Source organism: Dendropsophus ebraccatus, chromosome 10, assembly GCF_027789765.1.
Source record: "Dendropsophus ebraccatus isolate aDenEbr1 chromosome 10, aDenEbr1.pat, whole genome shotgun sequence".
NCBI lineage: Eukaryota > Metazoa > Chordata > Amphibia > Anura > Hylidae > Dendropsophus > Dendropsophus ebraccatus.
In genome coordinates this window covers 34,283,332-34,303,897 of record NC_091463.1, presented here as the reverse complement: position 1 = coordinate 34,303,897, position 20,566 = coordinate 34,283,332, and the positions used below count along the sequence as shown (strand labels likewise).

Here is a 20,566-nt window from a genome sequence, read left to right as displayed (position 1 = left end):
TATGGGGGGGGGGGGGATGGATTGGGATGTATTACTATACAGGAGGTACATAGGGATAGAAGTGCATGACTATACGGGGGGGGGCAGACAGGGGTGTATGACTATACAGGGGGGGCGGACAGGGGTGTATGACTATACGGGGGGGCACACAGGGGTGCATGACTGTATGGGGAGGACATGGGTGTATGACTGTATAGGGGGGCGGACAGGGGTGTATGACTGTATAGGGGGGCGGACAGGGGTGTATGACTGTATAGGGGGGCGGACAGGGGTGTATGACTGTATAGGGGGGCGGACAGGGGTGTATGACTGTATGGGGAGGACATGGGTGTATGACTGTATGGGGAGGACAGTGGTGTATGACTGTATAGGGGGGCGGACAGGGGTGTATGACTGTATAGGGGGGCGGACAGGGGTGTATGACTGTATGGGGAGGACAGGGGTGTATGACTATACAGGGGGGCCGACATGGGTGTATGACTGTATAGGGGGGCGGACAGGGGTGTATGACTGTATAGGGGGGCGGACAGGGGTGTATGACTGTATGGGGAGGACAGGGGTGTATGACTATACAGGGGGGTGGACATGGGTGTATGACTGTATAGGGGGGCGGACAGGGGTGTATGACTGTATGGGGAGGACAGGGGTGTATGACTATACAGGGGGGTGGACATGGGTGTATGACTGTATAGGGGGGCGGACAGGGGTGTATGACTGTATGGGGAGGACAGGGGTGTATGACTATACAGGGGGGCCGACATGGGTGTATGACTGTATAGGGGGGCGGACAGGGGTGTATGACTGTATAGGGGGGCGGACAGGGGTGTATGACTGTATGGGGAGGACAGGGGTGTATGACTATACAGGGGGGTGGACATGGGTGTATGACTGTATGGGGAGGACAGGGGTGTATGACTATACAGGGGGGTGGACATGGGTGTATGACTGTATAGGGGGGCGGACAGGGGTGTATGACTGTATGGGGAGGACAGGGGTGTATGACTGTATAGGAGGGCGGACAGGGGTGTATGACTGTATGGGGAGGACAGGGGTGTATGACTATACAGGGGGGCGGACATGGGTGTATGACTGTATAGGGGGGCGGACAGGGGTGTATGACTGTATGGGGAGGACAGGGGTGTATGACTATACAGGGGGGTGGATATGGGTGTATGACTGTATAGGGGGGCGGACAGGGGTGTATGACTGTATAGGGGGGCGGACAGGGGTGTATGACTGTATGGGGAGGACAGGGGTGTATGACTGTATAGGGGGGCGGACAGGGGTGTATGACTGTATAGGGGGGCGGACAGGGGTGTATGACTGTATAGGGGGGCGGACAGGGGTGTATGACTGTATGGGGAGGACAGGGGTGTATGACTGTATAGGGGGGCGGACATGGGTGTATGACTGTATAGGGGGGCGGACAGGGGTGTATGACTGTATGGGGAGGACAGGGGTGTATGACTATACAGGGGGGCGGACATGGGTGTATGACTGTATAGGGGGGCGGACATGGGTGTATGACTGTATAGGGGGGCGGACAGGGGTGTATGACTGTATGGGGAGGACAGGGGTGTATGACTGTATAGGGGGGCGGACAGGGGTGTATGACTGTATGGGGAGGACAGGGGTGTATGACTGTATGGGGAGGACAGGGGTGTATGACTGTATGGGGAGGACAGGGGTGTATGACTATACAGGGGGGCCGACATGGGTGTATGACTGTATAGGGGGGCGGACAGGGGTGTATGACTGTATGGGGAGGACAGGGGTGTATGACTATACAGGGGGGTGGACATGGGTGTATGACTGTATAGGGGGGCGGACAGGGGTGTATGACTGTATGGGGAGGACAGGGGTGTATGACTATACAGGGGGGGCGGACATGGGTGTATGACTGTATAGGGGGGGCGGACAGGGGTGTATGACTGTATAGGGGGGGCGGACAGGGGTGTATGACTGTATAGGGGGGCGGACAGGGGTGTATGACTGTATAGGGGGGCGGACAGGGGTGTATGACTGTATAGGGGGCGGACAGGGGTGTATGACTGTATGGGGAGGACAGGGGTGTATGACTATACAGGGGGGCGGACATGGGTGTATGACTGTACAGGGGGGCGGACAGGGGTGTATGACTGTATGGGGAGGACAGGGGTGTATGACTATACAGGGGGGCGGACATGGGTGTATGACTGTATAGGGGGGCGGACAGGGGTGTATGACTGTATAGGGGGGCGGACAGGGGTGTATGACTGTATAGGGGGGTGGACAGGGGTGTATGACTGTATGGGGAGGAGGACAGGGGTGTATGACTGTATGGGGAGGAGGACAGGGGTGTATGACTGCAGTCCCCCCAGTAACAGTACAGGACTGTAACATAGGAGGAATGGATTGGCTGCAGCAGGCAGGATACCACACACAGCTATAAGTTATCCTGCCTGCTGCAGCCCATTATTCCTCCTATGTTACAGTCCTGCACTGGTACTGAGGGGATGAGATGACAGGTCAGCTGCTCCCAAGTGCTGCTCCTCCACCTCCAGCTATGACATGGCCGCCTCCCTGCACACACAGGACAACGTGTGCAGCGCTCGCCGGCCGGGTGGACAAGACTGGTCCGGGAGGGAGGACCAGCACAGTCCCGTCCGAGCGCCCCCCCCCCCCGGCCGGCGAGCGCTGCACACGTTTTCCTGTGTGTGCAGGGAGGCGCCCATGTCAGAGCTGAAGGTGGAGGAGCAGCACTTGGGGGCGGCTGTCCTGTACTCCCCTCAGTGTGCTGGGACGCCGGACCGGACGGGTGGTGGGCGCATGGACGGGACAGATGCGGCAGGACGGGGCCTCTGACCGGACGGGAGGAGAGGGAGGAGAGGGCGGAGAGGTGCGGGGGGGGGGGGTTTCGCTTGGAGCAGGCAGGGGCGGGCGGCATTGTCACCTGGGCCCTGTTGCTCCTCCAGCTCCCGCTCCGATACTGGCGTTCCTGCACATGACGTGCAGCGCTCGTGCCGGGCCGCTTGTGTGTGCGGGGGGCTCTGAGAGGACGGGTGCGGGGACATAAAAATACAAAAATACCGCAATTACCGTCCTGGCTAAGTTGAAGTCGGTTAACCGACGCCAGTGACGGTATCAGTATTTTTGCGGTATACCGCCCAGCCCTACTTTATCTCCACCTTGGGAGTGTAACAGCCCCCGTTAGTCTTGTCAGTAGCAGGTTGGGAGGGACTTCCTGCCCTCGGAACGGTTCTAAGCATAGAGCAAACTGTAAGCTGTGTCAGCACAAGCGCAGTAAAAGACGGATCAGGAGTTGTTTTTGTCACTGTTTGTATTAAGAACGTCAGAAACAGAGGAAAATCTCTCAAAATTTTATGATGACAAGGCAAATCAATATCCAGCAATGAAGAGTAGGCTGAACATTACGCACCAGCTGAATACACAATGTGAGTTACTGACACCAAGACGAGGACAAGGAAGAAATGATTAATTCCCTAAAGCTGCACTCGTGAGCAGGAGGCCCAGCAGATTTCTACACTCCTCTAACACTCCTATATTCCGGACCCTGCTGTCTGCAGGGCCATAATGAAGGCACCTCACCACCTTCATTTTGGCCCTAGCCACCTTTAAAATGAGCGCTGTTCTCTGTGGATAGTTTACTGAGCCTATTACACAGATAAGTCATTCTAGGAGCAGAGCTGCATGTACGATCGGCTCTTTTCTTTCATTAGCTTTTGGCAGCCCATTACTTCTTACAAAAGGAGATATGCAGTCTACAGCCAATGATTTTTTCTTTTTTAACATGCCAGGGTTTACAAATAGAGATGAGCGAATCTGATTTGATCAAGATGGCATTCGATCGAATATTGCTGTATTCGAAAGATTCAAATTCAATCGAGTAGTGTGATGAATAAGCAGGAAACATTTGAAAGCCCTCCCATCACACTTGGCGCTTTTTAAATCCAACACCAAGCAGGGAGGCCGTGAGGGACCTTGGGAGTACGCACGCAGCACGAAAACGGCGTCTACCCTCATTGGATGGCTGAACGACATGACCTTGAAGATTTAATAATTGACTTTCGCCTCTCGACCGCAGATGTGCTTTCAACCTAGCCAGGGGGAGATAGGTTTTAGTAGTGTTTTGGTTAGGCAGGATTACTACTGAACCCAAAAGTCTTTTTCAGGGCTAAGATTCAGCGAAAAAGGTCATCTTTGAATCCAAAGCACTTCTCAGTGCTAAGACATAGATGATATAACAGAAACAGCTGTATTCATTCCAGTACCCTGTGTGTACAAGTGACTTATAGTGTCCCTGGTTTAGCCCACTAAGGGCATGTAAACGTACATATTGTGCCAGTTGCCCAGTAAAAGGCACGTGATACCTTATTGTGCCAGTTGCCCAGTAAAAGGCAAGTGATACCTATTGTGCCAGTTGCCCAGTAAAAGGCACGTGATACCTATAGAGCCAGTTGCCTAATCTCTGCTCTGCTGCGGTTTAGCGTTCGTACAGTGTAATGCATGATACGCGCAAATAACGTGACGCTCTAGAGACGCACATTGGAATCATGTATGTAACACTGCGCACAAAATATGAAGGAAATGTGTGAACATTGCCGTAAACATTTGTAAAGTGTTGGCAAATATTTTTCCTTGGCAACTGCGGAGAGTGGCATTATAATGCGATTTTGGGGTGTTGGGTGCACCCAGGCATGCTCCCCCTGATTTCACAGTGTCATTCCGAAGGTGTGGGCATCGTTTAGCAAGGCTTCATGGGGTACTTGGTGACCTCCAACTGGTCGAATTTGGATTTCCAAGAAGTGGATTGGCTATGATTTGGAAGGTGAGGGAGACTTTCTGGGTCAGAGTACAGGGCTGTAAACCCCGCTGTGCAGACCATGCCCCTCCTTCACTTGCGCTTCCACCCAGTACACTGAGCTTTTAAACCAAAGCAATGCTCTTAAACCAAGTCACAATTTTGAAAAACTGAGTTCTTAAACCAAAACGCTCTTGAACCAAGTTACTCTTAAACCAAGGTACAAAAATCTGATCCTATGCCTTCACAGCCAGGAACAGTCTACCAGCTACTCAAGGTGTACGACCAACTTTAGCACAAGAATACTCAATCACAAGCATAAAAAAAGAGAATAAAATAGACAAGAGATATCCCTACTTATAGTGCACCTGTAAAAGTGCTTCGTGCAAATGTTATTCCATGCAATAAAGCCATTTCATCACATTTTAACAGCATGACAAGGGTTACACATTTGGTATGGTTTATATGTAAGCCATCACTAATTTAACTGATGAGTTTTTTTAAAACCTAGAAAACTACAATCCAGCCACACTGTTCTGGAAACTGTAATAGTTAAAAGGCTCTAAAAATAAACATAAAAAGGTAGAAAAGAAAAAAACAAAAAAAAAAAACAACAACCCTTTTCCATCTGATCTATAGATTGTGGGTCACCTATCCAGGACCCCCTTGCATGCATGCAGATTTAATGTTAGATTGTTATTGGGCACCCAGGCTGTGTAAAAGCAAAACCATGAGGCCAATAATGAATAGACCCAACGGATGCATTACTTTGCAAGTATGCAACTTGCAAAATCGCAGCCATTAACAATTCATTAGAAGTCCGCACATCTTGAATACATATTGAGACCACATGACTCCACTACCTAGGAACTTAAGTCATCTCCAATATCTGCTTGCTGTCAGTGACTGTAAACAATAGAAGCCATCGAATCACTAAGTGTACAAGTGCCCTTGCCTGAAGGAGTTTAAGTGGTTGATGCTTTTACTATAGGTATACCTTTATGAATTATAATACATATACAGAGCATAGATGGACCCTCTATAGGTATACACTCTACAGATATGGCATTCATTTTTCATCAACCTCTTAGAAGTCCACTGGGATCTGCACCTTTAACGGTTTTCTATAGCTCACACTGTCTGAGGGCCGGATACAGGCAGTGTAATATAAGGCGTGGCAGGAATACAAGTATTACTCATACCCACCACTTTACGAGTCACTGCTGAACCCCCCCAGCTCATACAAAAGAAGAGCTTATGAAACTCTAGAAAATCCTAAAGGCCACTGGGCAAATCCGAGACTAGATTGTTCTGTCCTAGTGATTCATTCCCCTTGTATCTATCCTGTACTGCATCATAAGACTGGCGATGGTCTGCAGCTTCATAACTCATAAAACTTATCCTGCCTAGGGGAACAATGCCAGTGTAACCACAGGTGATCTATATACATGTATATAGTCCTGTGCATTCTGAACATTACATATTTATGCCATGATCACATTTTTAGCATATATGATTACAGAAAGAAACACAGTTATAAAGATCACAATTTTGGCATACATGTCTATGGGCTATTATAGAACTGGCGCAGAGTTAAAGATAGCCTTGAGATAGAGACCTTCATATGTTTTTTTAACATCTACTTTACTTGATCACATTGTATGATCCATAAACAGGGTGCATCTCTCTTTTCTCACTTTTAAAGTTTCAGCTAAACCCTTCAACCGCTGAAGCAGTGTGATCAGGTCACTTCCCCCACTGCACGCTGACACTTCCTTCCGTTACGAGATGTATTTGGGTAGACAATTCTTTCTATAGCAGGAAGTGATGGTCACACAGCAGCACATTTGCTACTTGTAAGAGAGTGCTTTTTTGTGAATACATCTATTATAACTTTGTATACATTTAATGCAGTGCACAAAGTATAACACAACATCATTTGTGTTTCCTACCAAACTGTACTTTTTCAGTCTTCTAGCACAAGAGTCTTGGGTAAGTCTCGTAGCTGTGGGTGACTGCATTTAGAGCAAAGGCCAGACCTTGTTTCAGCTTGAATGTAAGCATTTTTGGCCAGTGATCTATTAAGCTTTAAGCTTGTCAAGTTTGTACACGACCATTCAGCGTGAAGCTGGCTTCAGATTGGAAAGCAGTTAATAGTAAAACTCTGTCAGTAAGTTATCTCTGCTACACTGGGAAAACACAGAGCCCAGGAAATTCAACGTATCAAGAAAATTGCTGTTTTTATAACCTTCACGCTTAAAGCTGTAATAACAGTCATGAATTACCAGGTGAAGCTTTAAATCTTAAAGGAGAAGTCCGGCGAAAACTTTTATTAAGGCATTAAATTGCCCCCCAAAAGTTATACAAATCACCAATACACTTATCACGGGAAATGCACATCCAGTGCTTTTTTCCCTGCACTTACTACTGCATCAAGGCTTCACTTTCTGGATAAAATGATGATGTCACGACCCGACTCCCAGAGCTGTGCTGTGGCTGCTGGAGAGGATGATGACAGAGGGATGCTCAGTGTCCCTCCAGTGCCCTGTGTCCCTCAACGTCCCCCTGCCACCATCCTCTCCAGCAGCCACAGCCCGCACCGCTCTGGGAGTTGGGTCGTGACATCACCATTTTATCCAGGAAGTGAAGCCTTGATGCAGTAGTAAGTGCAGGGAAAAAGCACTTTATAAGCATTTCCCTTAATAAGTGTATATTAGGGATTTGTATAACTTTTGGGGGGCAATACAATACTTTAATAAAAATTTTCGCCGGACTTCTCCTTTAACCTCTTAAGGACGGAGCCAATTTTCGTTTTTGCGTTTTAGTTTTTTCCTTTTTGTGTTTAAAAGGCCATAGCACTTGCATTTTTCCACCTAGAGACCCACATGAGCCCTTATTTTTTGCGTCACTAATTGTACTTTCCAATGACAGGCTTAATTTTTGCATAAAGTACACTGCGAAACCAGCAAAAAATTCAATGTGAGGTGAAATTTAACAAAAAAAAACAACGCTTTTTTATTTAGGGTTTTTTTGTTTTTACGCCATTCGCCCTGGGCTAAAATTGACTTGTTATGCATGTTCCTCAAAAGTCGTTACGATTACAACGATATGCAACATGTATAACAGTTATATTATCTGATGGTTTGTAAAAAATTCAAACCTTTGTTAACAAATATATGTTCCTTAAAATCGCTCCATTCCCATACCTATAGCACTTTTATCCTTTGGTATATGGGTCTGTGTGAGGTGTCATTTTTTGCGCCATAATGTTTACTTTCTATCGGTACCTTGATTGCGCATATACAACTTTTTGATCGCTTTTTATTCCATTTTTTCTGGATTTGATGCGACCAAAAATGTGCAATTTTGCCGGGTGAGGATGTGTGGATTGCTCCTCCGGGACGTCGTGGAGGAGCAATCCACCCCACTAGACACCAGGGAAATGCTGCATCCGGTAATAGGATGAAGCTGTCATCTTTAGATCCCTGATAGATCCCTCCTCGCCATCCGAGATCCTGACTTGTTGCTAAAAGTGCTGTTGGAGACCATCTCCCACGGTTACGTCTCTCTGACAAGGCAAACTTTTTTTGTTGTTGTGGTGACAGGGCCTCTTTAAGGAGTGTTTTTTGCACATATCCATTTAAAATTTATGAGAAAAATAAATGAATCTTCCCATATTCCAACCCAGTTAGTGCCACCGAGTGGCTACAGTTCCATCATTTGTAACAAAAGGAATTCCATTATTGGATCCAGGCACAGAAAAAACAACCCAAAAAGTAGACTCTAACTGGTATCTGGAGGCACTGGCTTCCTACGGTATCAAACATTCCACACCTAAAGGAACTTTTCTCTTAAAGCATACAGTGTGTTATGATTTATGCTTCTAAATCTCCGCAGCTCCTGAAGGAAGTTCAGGTTGCCATGAAAAGGTCCTCAGAATCCTAGTTCTGTGCACGGCACCTATTCTTATTAATAGGGCTTGTGCATGGAACTTAAAGATGCTTAGGACTCTTCTACGGCTACCCAAACTTCCTTCGGCAGCAGCATCTGCACATAGAAGCTTAGAGGGGTTATCCAGCGCTACAAAAACATGGCCACTTTTCCTCCTACTGTTGTCTACAGTTCAGGTGCGGTTTGCAATTAAGCTCCATTTACTTCAATGGAACGGAGTTTCAAAACCTCACCCAAACTGGAGACAACAGTGGGGGAAAGAGGCCATGTTTTTGTAGTGCTGGATAACCCCTTGAAAGGCCTGAATAATGAATGTTACTCTTTAAGGGTACGTTGACACTGAAGAATACAGGCGGAAATTCTGACCGGAATGTCTACCGCGGACACCACTTGGAATCTCACCAGCCTCAGTGTCTCAATGGAACGTATAGGTCGCCCGATACATCCCCTTCAGACACTGAGGCAAGAGGGATTCTGAGTGGAGCTCGCAGCGGGGGGTTCTGCCCCCAATTTCCGCCTGTTTTCCTCTGTGTGAACTTACCCTCAGCAACTAGCTGCTTATATCTGCACCACTTTGGACAATTAGAATCTATATGGACTCAAAAAATAAAATACTTTCTATTGTGTTTTTCACTGTGGGTGAATGCGAATGTGTTGAATTCACTGCGGATTTTACAACTTTCACCCACATACTGTAGAATGTGAATGAAATTTCCACATGGAAGCTGACCTGCGGTGCAGATTTTCTAACCCATAGTATGCCAATTGGTACAGGAGATTTAATGTATAGGGGTGGAATCTGCATGAAATCATATATCAATGGAATGCCACCCCTGTCTGTCCTTCCAGTTCGGATTACAATTGCAGGACCCTAGTTCTGGAAATAGGTGCGTTTTCTGTGACTGTCCCATTCATTCTGCAGAAATCCATGTCCCTGCGGCAGAAAAACAGATTTTCAGATGGAGAATTTCCTCCAACTCTGCAGAATGTGACTATAACCTTAGTCAAGACCCTAATAAGGGAGCATGGATATAGCTTCATTCTGCACCAAGAGTGGGATTTCTCACTTCATGGAAACAGACGTCGTTCTTACTGAATGGACCTATTCAGTGAACTTCCATGAACATTGGTGGGCGTACAAATGCCATCTTTGTCATTTGAATAAGGCCAAGAACTATGAAGAAGAAAAAAAAAAAAATCACATCAAACTGTCCTTCTGTAAATACAACGTTCAAGAATTTGGTGAGAAGTAAAACAAATTAAGTTATTGACCTTCGTGGTTTAGAGCTGAGCTATACAAACTAATGGTTAAATGACGAGTCGCTGGTTACGGAGAGCAAATAGTTAACAGTGGTCACTTCCTGCTAGGAGACTCATGCAGAGACTCCCCAAGTCACACACCCAAGGGAAGTTGCTTCAACTTCTTAAAAAGAGGGGAAGATGCTGAAGCAAAGTCCAGACCACCACCACACCCTCCAATACATACATATATATTACTGTCACCGAGAAACTGCAAGTCAATGACTTTCATAATTCATTGCTGGTAAGTCCAATTCAGTGGACCCACACAAAGTGATGAGAACCCGATACAAGGGAATCATATAAGTGCCCTGTGCTTAAGAGAGCATGTGATGGGCACACCTTGTCGCTCACGTAATGGATAAAGACAAGTGGCACACTATGGTAAGTATGGCACATGTCATAACTACAATAGTAATAGTCAGCTCCTCAGCATATTATAATAAGTAATAACCACATTATTACTACAACAGCCAGTGATATTAAACCACACACCCAAGGTCAGCACATACATTAACGAAACACTGCACAATTGTCACAGTCGTCACAGCCTCCACTATACAATGTAGTGATCAGCTACGTCAGACCTAATGTCTACGATGAAAGTTCATCTCTGCGAACTCCATCATTCAAGATTGAAAAACGAAAGTAAAAAAAAAAACAAAACTGTCTTGCCACACGCGCCCATATTATAGAATACAGGTCAATCTCACCAATGGAACATCAGTATTCTAGAGCACATAGAAATCTAGACACGTTACAGTAGGTACATTAAGTACAGCTAAAACTCTGAGAAGACCACCCAAACCTGCAGTAAAAGGGGTCTCATGTAGGAGTGGGTGTTCTTAAAGAAAACTGACAACGAAAATATGGTCTGGAGGTCTTCTCAAAGTGGTGGTCTTTTGGGAGCAGATCACTATACATACAGCATTAGTTATGTAGATGATCACTATACATACAGCAGTAGTTAAAAAGAGGACCACTATACAGTACAGACAAAATTAGTTCTAGAGGGGATCACTATACATACAGCACTAGTACTAGTTATAGAGGGGATCACTATACATACAGCACTAGTACTAGTTATAGAGGGGATCACTATACATACAGCACTAGTACTAGTTATAGAGGGGATCACTATACATACAGCACTAGTATTAGTTATAGAGGGGATCACTATACATACAGCACTAGTATTAGTTATAGAGGGGATCACTATACAGCACTAGTATTAGTTATAGAGGGGATCACTATACATACAGCACTAGTATTAGTTATAGAGGGGATCACTATACATACAGCACTAGTATTAGTTATAGAGGGGATCACTATACATACAGCACTAGTATAACTTTTGTATAGTACACTAGCCACCTAGTTACTGTATACAACCATTGGCATCACTCATACAGAAGCCCAGTCTGGCTCTAGCAGTCACTGGCACCACACAAAGGGCAGCAGCCTGGACTGGCATCCTTTCTATGGGGCACCCCGGGCGGCCTGTGGAGCAGTATGGAGTGCAGACACCAGGCTGCTGTACACTTGTGGAGCACTCACTGGGGTAAGGGGGGGGGTAACTTTAGGAGTAAGAGATAAAGAGCGGGACTCACAGTTTTTGGCATGGTGGCGGCTTATAAGCTTTGGTGCACTCGTCCCTTGTAGCTATCAGCTTCTCCCCATACAGCACCGGGAGGATGATGAGGGTAGCACTGGGTCCGGGAGCCGGGATGCCGCTGCTGTAACAATGTGATTCTTCTCCTAACGGAACAGTAAAGTATCTGCTAAAACCACACCCAGGGAAATGAAGACATGACACATAGCATGGGCGCCGGCCCCGCCCACTGTCTACTCAGACCCCCCACCCCCCGAGAAAGGCGGGCGAATCTCGGAAACATTGGCTTCATACCGGCCGCCCCCCTCAGGGCACCGGCTGTGGTGATGGTCGGGGGCGTCCAGGGCGGCTCGTGTGGAGACTGAGAAAGTAGTTATAATGTAGAAGCAACGGTCCGAAAGAATGGCGGGCTCCCCTCACAGAGGGGGGTGAGGGGCACCCCGCCCGCCCGCCTGGCTGCCACCCTCAGCATCTCCACAGGGATCACTGCTGAGGGTTATGGCGGACTGACCAGGCTCTCTGCTGAGGGCTATGGCGGACTGACCAGGCTCTCTGCTGAGGGCTATGGCGGACTGACCAGGCTCTCTGCTGAGGGCTATAACCGACTGACCAGGCTCTCTGCTGAGGGCTATAACCGACTGACCAGGCTCTCTGCTGAGGGCTATGGCGTACTGACCAGGCTCTCTGCTGAGGGCTATGGCGGACTGACCAGGCTCTCTGCTGAGGGCTATGGCGTACTGACCAGGCTCTCTGCTGAGGGCTATGGCGGACTGACCAGGCTCTCTGCTGAGGGCTATAACCGACTGACCAGGCTCTCTGCTGAGGGCTATAACCGACTGACCAGGCTCTCTGCTGAGGGCTATGGCGTACTGACCAGGCTCTCTGCTGAGGGCTATGGCGGACTGACCAGGCTCTCTGCTGAGGGCTATGGCGTACTGACCAGGCTCTCTGCTGAGGGCTATGGCGGACTGACCAGGCTCTCTGCTGAGGGCTATAACCGACTGACCAGGCTCTCTGCTGAGGGCTATAACCGACTGACCAGGCTCTCTGCTGAGGGCTATGGCGTACTGACCAGGCTCTCTGCTGAGGGCTATGGCGGACTGACCAGGCTCTCTGCTGAGGGCTATGGCGTACTGACCAGGCTCTCTGCTGAGGGCTATGGCGTACTGACCAGGCTCTCTGCTGAGGGCTATGGCGTACTGACCAGGCTCTCTGCTGAGGGCTATGGCGTACTGACCAGGCTCTCTGCTGAGGGCTATGGCGTACTGACCAGGCTCTCTGCTGAGGGCTATGGCGTACTGACCAGGCTCTCTGCTGAGGGCTATGGCGTACTGACCAGGCTCTCTGCTGAGGGCTATGGCGGACTGACCAGGCTCTCTGCTGAGGGCTATGGCGGACTGACCAGGCTCTCTGCTGAGGGCTATGGCGGACTGACCAGGCTCTCTGCTGAGGTCTATAGTGGACTGACCAGGCTCTCTGCTGAGGGCTATGGCGGACTGACCAGGCTCTCTGCCGAGGGCTATGGCGGACTGACCAGGCTCTCTGCTGAGGGCTATGGCGTACTGACTAGGCTCTCTGCTGAGGGCTATGGCGTACTGACTAGGCTCTCTGCTGAGGGCTATGGCGTACTGACTAGGCTCTCTGCTGAGGGCTATGGCGGACTGACCAGGCTCTCTGCTGAGGTCTATGGCGGACTGACCAGGCTTTCTGCTGAGGGCTACGGCCACCCTGCACTTTTCAGCTTCTCCTCATTACTTCAGCATAGAGGAAACATCAGTTCCTGGTGTTTATATTACTGTCAATTACATAGAAGCAGATGGCTAAAAAAAAATTGTTTTTTTTTACGTTTTTTTTTCTGTGGTTTCGGTGATTATATAGTAAATAAGCCGAGTTTGGTGATTCTGGCAGTAACACATCACAACCACCCTGTCTATGTCCTCCACTGTACATTAAAGTCTATGGGAAAAAAAGTCGGCGCACATACTGTAGGATAACTTTAATATAGCATTATTATTTGATAATTATGGCTGTGTTTTATAGTTGTTTTACTGTCATATTTTGCATTTATTTTACCGTGTGAACTTAGCCTAATGCTTACCTGTCACTATGGTCCCCCTCACAAGCATGCCGAAAAAGACTGTTGGCGCCATGGTCCTTGACTTTTCATAGCAGTTGAGAGCTGCTAGGTAGAGAGGACTGGAGTTGGGAATCCTCTATATACAGTGGTCCCTCAACTTACAATGGCCTCAAGATACAATATTTTCAATATACAATGTTTCTTTTTGGACCATCGTAACTTAACAGGCTCAACATACCATGCTACAGACAGGATCTGCGGAACATGTAAAAAAAAAAATACTAGCTGATCCACCAAAGAAAGTGTCCATTTTGCTGGTAAAATCCCAGTATAAGTGAAGTGCATGCACTAGTTGGCTGTCTGGTATCTCCTCCCTACAGTACAGTGTGATACTACATGTCCTGTACTGCTTTGTGTGTCTAGTACCTCCTCTCTACAGTATAGTGTGATACTACATGTCCTGTACTGCTGTTTGTCTAGTATCTCCTTTTTACAGTACAGTGTGGTACTACATGTCCTGTACTGCTATGTTTGTCTAGTATCTCCTTTCTACAGTAAAGTGTGATACTATATGTCCTGCTCTTTACCTGTGTCAGGATGAGTTGCACCTTTGGGCACCAGTTAAGGGCAGCTTCATTTTATTTTTCTGGGACCCTGTGTGATCTGTACAAAACCCTGAAAACACTCCAGTCCTCTACATAGAAAGACATTTAGAGTCTCTTGTAGCTCTTTCTGACTGTTGTATGTAAGAACTTGTATGTAAGAACTCTGCTGCCTGAGGCAAACTATAAAAAAGGGTCTATCCCCACACACACACCAAAATATATATATATATATTGGGGCTGTGTTTGTAATCCAAATCACTCTTAAACCAAAGCAAATTTTCCCATTAGAAATTATTGAAATGCAGACAATAGGTTCCACACCCCCAAAATAATTATTTTTTTGTAATTCTGATTAACATGTAAAACAAACATTTAAAAACTAATATAAATATGTCATATTATAAGTTACTGTACAGTAATCAGCAATATATGGGGTATATAATGTGTAGTAAGTGCATAAACAGGATGGAACTGCAGATCCCCATAATGCAGTAGTGTAGTATGATAGGCTAGAATAGAGAAGCAGGGCTTCTATGAGAGGTCTGTGTTGTCTTATGACAGCAATGGGGAAGGGGTGTGTGTTCAGCATGGACCAATCAGGAAGTGAGAATCTCAGAGCTGTGCAGGAGGACAGTGACAAAAACTTCTCTATACAGCAGTGTGAATGGCTGAGTGTAAGTGCAGGCACATCCGAGCAGCACAGTGTATAGCTGAGTGTAAGTGTTGGCTAACAGAGACTGCAGGGAGCATGAAGGAATGAGCAGGGCATATGTGGGCACATAAATGCAGCACTCTCTGGGCAGAGGGGTTACAGCTATGAAGAGATTTCCTCCACAGCCCTCTCCCCTGATACAAACTCCAGCCTGAAATGGATCTGCTATGATTTGGAAGGTGAGGGAGACTTCCTGCGTCAGAGTTCAGGGCTGTAGACCCTGGTTAGCAGACTATGCTATGTTAAAGAGCTCACAGTGAGCTCTTTAACCAAAGCAATGCTCTTAAACCAAGTTACAATTTTGAAAATCTGTGAACTCTTCTTGCAAGGAACTGTCAATCCAAGTTACTCTCAAACCAAGGTACTAGTGTGTGTGTGTGTGTGTATACACACTGCTCAAAAACATAAAGAGAACATTTAAACAAAACAATAAAGCTTCAAGTCAATCAAACTTCTGTGAAATTAAAATGTCCACTTAATAAGCAACACTGATTGACAGTCAATTTCACATGCAATTAGCAAGACACTCAATAAAGGAGTGGTTCTGTAGGTGGGGACCACAGGCCATTTCTCAGTGCATATGCTTTCTGGCTGATGTTTTGGTCACTTTTGAATGTTGGTGGTGCTTCTCACTTGTGGTAGCATGAGATGGACTCTACAACCCACACAAGTGGCTCAGATAGTGCGGCTCATCCAGGATCGTACATCAATGCGAGCTGTGGCAAAAAGGTTTGCTGTGTCTATCAGCGTAGTGTCCAGAGGCTAGAGGTGCTACCACGAGACAAGCCAGTTCCCCAGGAGACGTGGCGGAGGCCATAGGAGGGCAGCAACCCAGCAACAGGACTGCTACCTCTGCCTTTGTGCTAGGAGGGACAGGAGGACCACTGCCAAACTCCTGCAAAATTACCTTTAGCTGGCCACAAATGTGCATGTGTCTGCACAAACAGCTAGAAACCAACTCCATGAGGGTTCGACATCCACAAAGGGATGTTGTGCTCACAGCCCAACACAGCGCAGGATGCTTGGCATTTACCAGAGAACACAAGGATTGGAAGATTCACCACTGGTTCCCTGTGCTCTTCACAGATAAAAGCCTGCAACATCCTTCAGCATGACAGGTTTTGCAGTGGGCCAGTAATGGTGTGGGATGGCATTTCTTTGGATGGCTGCACAGCCCTCCATGTGCTCACCAGAGGTAGCCTGACTGCCATTAGGTACCGAGATGAGATCTTCAGAACCCTTGTGAGACCATATGCTGGTGCGGTTGGCCCTGGGTTCCTCCTTATGCAGGACAATGGTAGACCTCATGTGGCAGGAGTGTTTCAGCAGTTCCAATAGATGAAGGCATTGAAGCTATAGACTGGCCCGCCCATTCCCCAGACCTGAATCCGAATGAGAACATCTGGGATATCATGTCTCGCTTTATCCACTAACCTCATGTTGCACCACAGACTGTCCAGGGGTTGGCGGATGCCTTAGTCCAGGTCTTGGAGGAGATCCCTCAGGAGACCATCAGCCACCTCATCCGGAGCATGTCCAGGCATTGTAGAGAGTGGAGGACACACACAATACTGAGCCCCATTTTGACTTTTTAAGGACATTACATCAAAGTTGGATGAGCCTGGAGTGTGTTTTTCTACTTTAACTTTGTGTGTAAATCCAAATCCAGGCCTCCATTGGTAAATAAATTTGATTTCCATTGATGATCTTTTTGTGATTTTGTTGTCAGCACATTCAACTTTGTACAGAGCAAAGTATTCAATGACATATTTCATTCATTCAGATTTGATTGTTCCCTTTATTTTTTGAGCAGTTGTATACAGTGGTACCTCGGTTCTCGAACTTAGTTGGTTCAGGGAGGCAGTTTGAGAACAGAGCAGTGTTTTCCCATAGGAAATAATGTAAATGTGTTTAATGTGTCCCAAGTGGGATCAATATTGGTTTATTTTAACTTTGCGCACACTACTGTATATATTTGGTGTGCCCCCGGATGATGTAGCGGTGGGACGGCCAGTCACTTGCTAGATGGAAGTGTAATGCCACTACTTGTGGTTGATGGCCGAGATACATCTGGACCTTAGGGTTTGTCACGTGATGCCATTGCCTGGTAGGCACACAGGTGTGATAGCACGCCTGCTTTTAGAGAGTAAGGCTGGTTGTACCCTTCTCCCCTGTGGTCGGTGTCCTGTCGGGTTGCTGAAGGGTCCCTTGGGATTATGTCACAGATGGCCAGAGTGGTGTACTAACCCTCCCGAATAGTGGTAGTACCCGCCACCCACAGAAAGGGGAAATCTCCCAAGGTTGCTGTGCAGGTGGAAGCGAATAATCACAGACTCAAGTGGTAACGTTGACTTGGTTTACTACTTGGTAATGTGCAGCAGGTAATACAAAAAATCTTGAAATACACTTGATACAGTACCAATAAATACACGAACATAGAACCACCAGATCTGTGTGAGAAGTGCTGAGTAGGATATAGTAGAGTTGATAAGGTTGTACTGAGATAGGGTAGTAGAGAGGAGAGTGCTGTGAGAGTCTCAACCCAATTTGTAATGTGCTCTGCCGAGAGGCTAGCTGGGTCCAGTACACAAACGCTGCGAGATGGAGTTCATAGACTTTACGTAACTTTGCTCCACCCGGATCAGTTCCTAGCTTTTTGGGGCTCTTTTGCAGATACTGTCCTGCACTGTAGTTACTCCTTGTCCTCGGCGTTGGTTGAGGTTATCCGTTGGCGAGTCCTCTCTTGAAGGGCTTAACAGTGCATCACACAGCGTGTGTGGTGCTTCAAGAAAAGGCTTGTCAGAGGGCTCTGTTCTGCATCCTACCCATGCGGGGTACTTACTTATGGTGCGTTTACACGTAACGATTATCGTGCAAATTTGCGCAATAACGATCGAATTCAAACGATAATCGTACGTGTAAACGCAGCGAACGATCAAACGACGAACGATACATCACTCATTTTGATCTTTCAACTTATCAAATCGTCGTTTGCAAAAAATTCGCAAATCCTTCCGAGTGAACAGTTCTTTGCCGATTTAACCAATGTGTGAGATAGGCTTAAGCGTTCGCAAAACAATCGCAAAACGGATTTTCCATACGATATATCGTACCGTCTAAACGCTGATCGTTATGTAAAACAAATCGTTACTCCGACATCGTTAATCGTAAGATCGGGCCAATTATCGTTTCGTGTAAACGCACCATAATGGTGCGTTTACACGTAACGATTATCGTGCGAATTTGCGCGATAACGATCAAATTTGAACGATAATCGTACGTGTAAACGCAGCAAACGATCAAAAGACGAACGATACATGGCTCATTTTGATCTTTCAACATGTTATCAAATCGTCGTTCGCAAAAAAATTCGCAAATCGTTCCGTGTGAACAGTCGTTCGACGATTTAACCAATGTGTGAGATAGGCTTAAGCGTTCGCAAAACGATTGCAAAACGATCGTTATGAAAAAAAATCGTTACTCGTACGATCGGGCCAATTATTGTTTCATGTAAACGCACCATAAGACTGAACTGTAGAGGGGACCTGGCAGAGGGCCAGGGCCCAGGTAAAACCACTGTGGAGAGCTATCTGAGCTGCGTCCTTTCTCCACCAAAGCTTAGCTAAGACTTCTCCTTCACCCAAGGGACTAACTTCCTAACCAGCGTGTAAGATGCCCTGTGGTTGGGTGGAAAGAGTGCAATAGACAAACGGGATAGAAAAGAGAGGATAGGAGAGAAGAAAGGAGAAATCCTACTGGATTACAGAATCTGAGACTTACACAAACAATAACCCTTTAGAATACTTCAGCTGTGCAACTTCTAGACCTTAGTTATATGATACAGCAACATCTAGTGGTCATCTCTGGTAATGCAACAGCTGTGACAAGACCACAAACAAGTACAGACTTTTACGAGGGATGTAAAGGATAACAACACCCGCAGTGGGACACCACATATATGTTTATTTATTATCTTATCTTTATATGTTTTATTTATAAAATGGGAAAGGGGGTGATTTAAACTTTTATTGGGGGAGGGGTTGTGTCATTTTTTTTTAATTCATTTTTTTATTTTACACTTTTTAAGGCCCCTAGGGGACTTTTACATTTTTACACTAGATCAGTAACACTGATCTTTGCTATGCCTAAGCATAGCATTGATCAGCGTTACTTGCGATCAATGCATAGAGCCTGCCTGTGGCAGACTCAATGAATGAATTGCCAATCTGACTGCCGGAAGCAAGGTAAGAGACCTTCGGCAGTCAGTTGTAACGATCAGAACACTGCGGGGGTTCCAATCAGAGAATTGTAATTGTGTTATTGTAATTGTAACTGTGTTAAGTACCGCAATTGCGGCACTGCAAGGGTTAATGGCGGTCCGCCATTAACAGTAAGGACCTGGCTGCTGATAGCAGCTGGTCCCCACGTGTTATGACGTGAGCTCCGCTCCTGAGCTCACTTCATAGCGCCACCAGACCCACTGGCATATTAGTACGTCATAATTCCTTAAGTGACATGATATACGGCATGGGTCCTTAAGGGGTTAAAGGGGTTATCCAGCGCTACAAACAGATGACCCTTTTCTTTCAGAAACAGCACGACTCTTGTCTCCAGTTCAGGTATGGTTCTCAATTAAGCTCCATTCACTTCAATGGAACTAAGTTGCAAACCCCCTCCCAAACTGGAGACAAGAGTGAGGATGTCTCTGTAAGAAAGTGGCCATGTTTTTGTAGCGCTGGATAACCCCTTTAAGGACCCTTGGTTATTTATAAAAATGGGTCGTGGCCCCAACACGGGTCCATAACAAACACAGGTGTGTGTATGAGGCCATTAAAATGGATCTGAAATGAGTGAAGCTGAACAGTGCTTCCAACGTTCCTCTCAATCAATGAATGACATGGACACTCACTTTAACATCTTAGCAACCCATGACATACCTGGTACATGGTAACTGCGGTGCCAAGCAGGTAATGTATGCTCCAGGCGGCAGGGGGTTAAAGGGGCCAGGTTACATTTTCATTCCGCTGCGGTTATGTAACCCCATTTAAGTGACAGTACCAGGATTTGCTGCAGATTTCACTGCAAACTCGCAGCTGCGAATTAGGTACATGTGAAGCTACCCTTAGGGTGTGTTCACATGTACAGGATCTGCAGCAGACTTGAATCAGCAGCAGATCCGCAGCAGATTTGAATCTGCAGCAGATCCGCAGCAGATTTGATAGCCCAGATTTGATTTACGGATCCTGTACATGTGAATGCACCCTCGAAGGATTAAACAGCATATAGTATAGAAACTTTTGAGGCTCTTTGGGCAGGGGCACCACTACACAGGGAAAGAATGAATTGTTTGTCAAATCACCGAAAGTCATAATGTGATGGAACTGTATAACCTAGCAATATGTCATCACTTTCTGAGCTGGGAAAACCCCTTCAATATCACCACTTGTTTTTCTCTTTTGCCTATAGAAAAGCCTATTGGAAGCTGTCAAAAAATACTACCCCATGACCA

General features: G+C 46.7%; 1 protein-coding gene across 1 annotated transcript in view; it reads right to left on the bottom strand.

Annotated features, from left to right (window-relative positions):
• MSN (moesin) overlaps positions 1–12,105 on the bottom strand; it is a 60,909-nt gene extending 48,804 nt beyond the window's left edge. The window contains exons 1-2 of the mRNA XM_069985820.1: positions 11,958–12,105; positions 11,662–11,809 (exon numbers count right to left, since the gene is read on the bottom strand). Of these exons, the coding sequence (XP_069841921.1) occupies positions 11,662–11,673 (12 nt within the window). The 5' untranslated portion in view covers positions 11,674–11,809; positions 11,958–12,105. The remainder of the gene's footprint in view (positions 1–11,661; positions 11,810–11,957) is intronic.
• Positions 12,106–20,566: the final 8,461 nt, after the last annotated feature.